At 33.3% G+C, this 4,392-nt stretch overlaps 1 protein-coding gene across 1 annotated transcript; it reads left to right on the top strand.

The window, feature by feature from the left end:
• The first annotated feature begins 495 nt into the window (after nucleotides 1–495).
• On the top strand, nucleotides 496–4,141 carry LOC133182307 (cytosolic iron-sulfur assembly component 2A-like). Its single transcript, XM_061317096.1, has 5 exons — nucleotides 496–600; nucleotides 1,013–1,177; nucleotides 1,711–1,760; nucleotides 3,662–3,707; nucleotides 3,928–4,141. Exons 1-5 carry the CDS (start codon nucleotides 540–542, stop codon nucleotides 4,020–4,022), a joined length of 417 nt encoding a protein of 138 aa, XP_061173080.1. The 5' UTR covers nucleotides 496–539; the 3' UTR covers nucleotides 4,023–4,141.
• Nucleotides 4,142–4,392: the final 251 nt, after the last annotated feature.

The following is a 4,392-nucleotide window of genomic DNA, read 5'->3' as shown; positions in this document are numbered from 1 at the left end:
GCCCGGAAATGAAATTGTTACACACAGACAAAATGTATGAATTTACTACCTTGACCTTTGACCTTTTGACCTCAAAAGGGATCTTCCTTAGGCTCAAACATGTCAAAGGCTTCTTGAGATATCGTGCGGAAACTAGAGACAAAATTTGAAAGCCGTTGATCTTTTGACCTAAAAATTTATAGGGGTCTTCCATAGGCCAAAGGGAGTTGTTATGTAAAATTTCATTGCAAACGCTCAAAGGCTTCTCGAGATATCGCGCGGAAACGATAGTGTTCTAGTGAGTGTTGCAGACAGAAAGACGGACGGACAAACAGACCGAAATTAATATCATCCACTTTCAGTGAAAGCGAGGGACAAAAACTGTTCAATATTTTTTTTATAACAGAAAACGTTTTTCAGCTTTTTCTGATAACTCACATAATTATGAGAAAATTGTAACAAAATATAATCGGGATCGGTCTTTAGATATAAGTAAAAACAAATCGACTCGGATGGACGAAAATAAACCGGATTAAGCACGAAATTTTGTTTGCTTTGTGATGTCTGAATCTATTGAAAATGATTATGAAGATTTAAAACAGATGAAAGAACAGGTTTTTGGTGGGTTTTTACGAAAAAGCTATTTTATTAAAATGAACATATGATACAATTGTATACGTTTACATAAACTCGAATTTCCTCTATAAACACCAACAAAACGAGGGGTGTGTGTTTGGCTGTTTGCTTTGCGTGAAATAATTCAATTCAATTTTATTTACTGATTCACCAGGCATGTTGCCATAAAACGTTGCCTTGTGTTTACTGTCATGTGAAACAAAGAGACTAAATGAGTAATAGAAGAAAAAAATCCAAAATACTACTAAAAAGTTATTAGAAGAAAATTCGGCGATATTTACATGCAAATCTCTTATGAAATGAACTACATAATGCACCTTGAGATAGATATTTAAAACAAATTATCTAGAATATGCAAAGCTGTTTGTAGGCTTTAAATATGTGTTTATCATTTCAGATCTGATTAGAGGTATTATCGACCCTGAAAAGCCTGAGACCCTGGAGGAACTTAATGTTGTTAGCGAGGAAGATATCCAGGTCACTCGCTTTAATGAGGAAGATTACCTGATAAAAGTGGTGTTTGTACCCACAGTTCCTCACTGCTCATTAGCCTCACTCATTGGTAAAGTATTGTACATCAGAAAAAAGTAAAAACCATTTTAGCCTAAATATAGTCATGATAATAGCAATATTAGTTTGATTTTTTTTTAAGTTACAAATATAATTTGCATTTGTATGTTGATAATTGATATTGTCAAATAAATGGAGTTGCAAAATGCAAATACAGATATTTGAATGCTACCTAAATTGAAATGAAATTGCAAAAGATTTGGAACCTTCAAAACATATGTCATACAGTAAATAAACTTTCCCTTTTTTAATACATTTTTTGCATGTAATACAGAAAAATCAATTGGAAAATCATTATCTGATTTTTTTTTTTTTTACTTGATGGAAACTTTCTGTTCTTGTACAATTAGGACAAATTAAACAGTTTTAAATATGTATAAACTTTCTTTTCTTGCACATTTAGGACTTAGCATAAGGATTAATTTAGGATACCTTTCATACCGTAAATATGTGAAATTTTAATTTCTTGTACATCTGGGATATATGTCATACTGTGTGTGTAACTTTATTTTCTTGTATTTTTAGGACTTAGCATAAGGACAAAGTTGGAGACATCTATGCCAGAAAAATTTAAGGTAAAATTACATGTAGATTGCTTCTAAATGTTAGGAAAACTAAAACTTTTTTCTAATGTGACCCCAGCAACAATGTTCTTAAGTACATGTAATACACTGGAAATTAATTCTAGTGTATCTATCCATCTAGAGGCTTGGTTAAATTGATCAGAGTTAAGGTTGTTGCCAGATTAACTCAAGTAGTATACAATCCAAACTTGTATATCAGTCAGAGTTAAGTTTGAATTGTGCAACATTTCAAAATGGTTGCTAAATTGGACAACTCAAAAACGTTTTTAATATAATTATGAAGATTTTTCATGTGTGGCAGTCAGACAGGCTCATAAATGTGATATGTACCGGCTGTATGCAAAATGTACAGTTTTTCGAGCCCATTCATCGTGTACAGGCGGGATACCAAAATTCACGGAATATGAAAATTTGTACAGTATTTTGAATTTCTCGCTAAATGCCGCCATTTTCCTCTCATTCTCGCTCACGAGACACTGGAAAACGTCACCTGTGTTTGACACTTGACCTTCCGATAATTGTGTAGTGTACACAAACCGTCGTGTGTGAAGGTGTCAATTGCCAATTGGGATAATTATCTTGCTATAAATCTGTATCAAGATACCCCTTTACGTAGCTTTATTTTTAAAGAGGTACTTAATTCTAACTGTTAATGTTTCGTAACTTGATTGAAAAAAATTGAGCCAAGTTCTAAAGTTGATATACATGACCTAATATACATGAATCTGACCCAGATCTTCGTAGGTATAAAATATACGATGTTTATTACCATGATTACGCTGAAATAAAGGATATAGTTTTAGTTTTTATGTGCTGAAGTTCATGTATGATTGTGTTTGCTGCTGTATATCATCAGTAATATGAACAAAATGTAAATTGGAGACATTGACTCTCACGTTAATACTATATAAAGCTGGCAAACAAACTATCATCTTAACAACTTAATTTATGATAGATTCATAAGAACATTGTGATTATAAAACACAATATATGAAATTTTAAAGTGTGACTCACAGGTCTTTTGCCAGATAGTTTGGTTGAGCACCTGACTAGTGATTCAGGGGGCCTGGGTTCGAATCCTAGTTTGGTTTATTGCATTTTTCTCCTTGCCAATTACATTTAGTGCCATGGCCATGCCCTGGAAGTGACAAGTTAAAGACCTGCCAGGGAAGAGCCTGGGTTGGGGACTTTAGGAAGGGAGGTTTTTAAGAAGGGAGGGATGTGGCAGTCAAACAGGTTCAGTTGCCAGTGGCCAGATAACTCAGTTGATAGAGCACCTGTCTAGTGATTCAGGGGGTTTGGGTTTGAATCCTTATTTGGTCCGTTGCATTTTTCTCCTCACTGGTTACAAAATAAGGTATCATGCATCTATGAATATTTAATCAACTTGATGCTTGATATTTTACATGACATCACTGTTCATTGTTTTCTTGTTGAGGATAGCATTTAGATCTGTCCACAGCTAATATTAGAGCACATACGTAGATATTTAAATAAACTTGAACATAAGATGCATTTGAATGCTTTGCTAGATACAGGATACTGCATCTGCTATCTGTTCAACACTTTATCTTGAGTGGCTCTTGGTCAGAGAAAGCTGTTGACCCCTTTTCTGGCTTTTCATTTGTGATATCCAGACTGAGCATGTACACATGGTGCATCAATAATTGTTTTGTCTAAAGCTTGATTCAGATGAGCTTCAGATACTATCTAGAAAAAAATCAAACTTGCCTACTGGTGAATTTTTGGACGAATTTATTTATACAATTTGAAATGCATGTATGATATATTTTGAGCCTGCATGCACTTTCCAGGGATATGCTAGTACACACCACTGGTAGAGTTTTAGAGATACAAGGAACTGCGACTGAAGTGTTTATATATTTTTGTAGTTGGACATATTCATTAAAGATGGAACACACGATACAGCCAGTGAAAGTAAGTGATGTTATATATTGCTTACTAAAACTTAATCATATCAAAAGGCTATTGTTGTTGTTTTTTTTTCTTTGACCTTTGAAATTGAATGTAGTCTGAATCTCTCAACTTACACCTGCCAAAAATATTTTTTTAAATTGTCTATGTGATGCTCAGTTATTAAGAAAATCAATTAAATTATTAGAACTTTGTATTCCTTAAGTTTTACTCTTTTTTCTAGTAAATAAACAGATTAATGATAAGGAGAGAATAGCAGCTGCTATGGAAAATCCGAACTTACAACATATTATTAACCAGTGTCTGGAAAATTCCTGATATTTATTGTATATATAGTATAAATAATTACAAGTTATTTTTTACATTGTATATATCTCTGAGTTTCTGATAGATTTGTTCTTATTTTGTATATGTAAATATACATGAATTGATAATTACCTCAAGCTTTCATTATGACATGTGTACAAAACACCTTTCGAGAAAACTTGAGTTGTCCCTCTTGGTTTAGCATTGTGAATGTATGATAATTATGATGAAACAAGACATTTTAAAAGGAAAAAGCTTACTTAAGATCAGTAGAAAGATCTTCCTGGCAATTAACTAACTGAGACTGAAGATTGTTTGGGTTCAAGGGGGTCTGTCTTCATTTTTATGTTGTCAGGACAAAAGCATGTAAGGGGGGGGCACT

This window comes from Saccostrea echinata, unplaced genomic scaffold (genome assembly GCF_033153115.1).
Source record: "Saccostrea echinata isolate AGI-Se365-2 ecotype Australia unplaced genomic scaffold, CSIRO_AGI_Sech_v1 ptg000009l, whole genome shotgun sequence".
Lineage (NCBI taxonomy): Eukaryota > Metazoa > Mollusca > Bivalvia > Ostreida > Ostreidae > Saccostrea > Saccostrea echinata.
The sequence above is the reverse complement of the archived record's forward strand: the minus strand, read 5'-3'. Positions and strand labels throughout refer to the sequence as shown.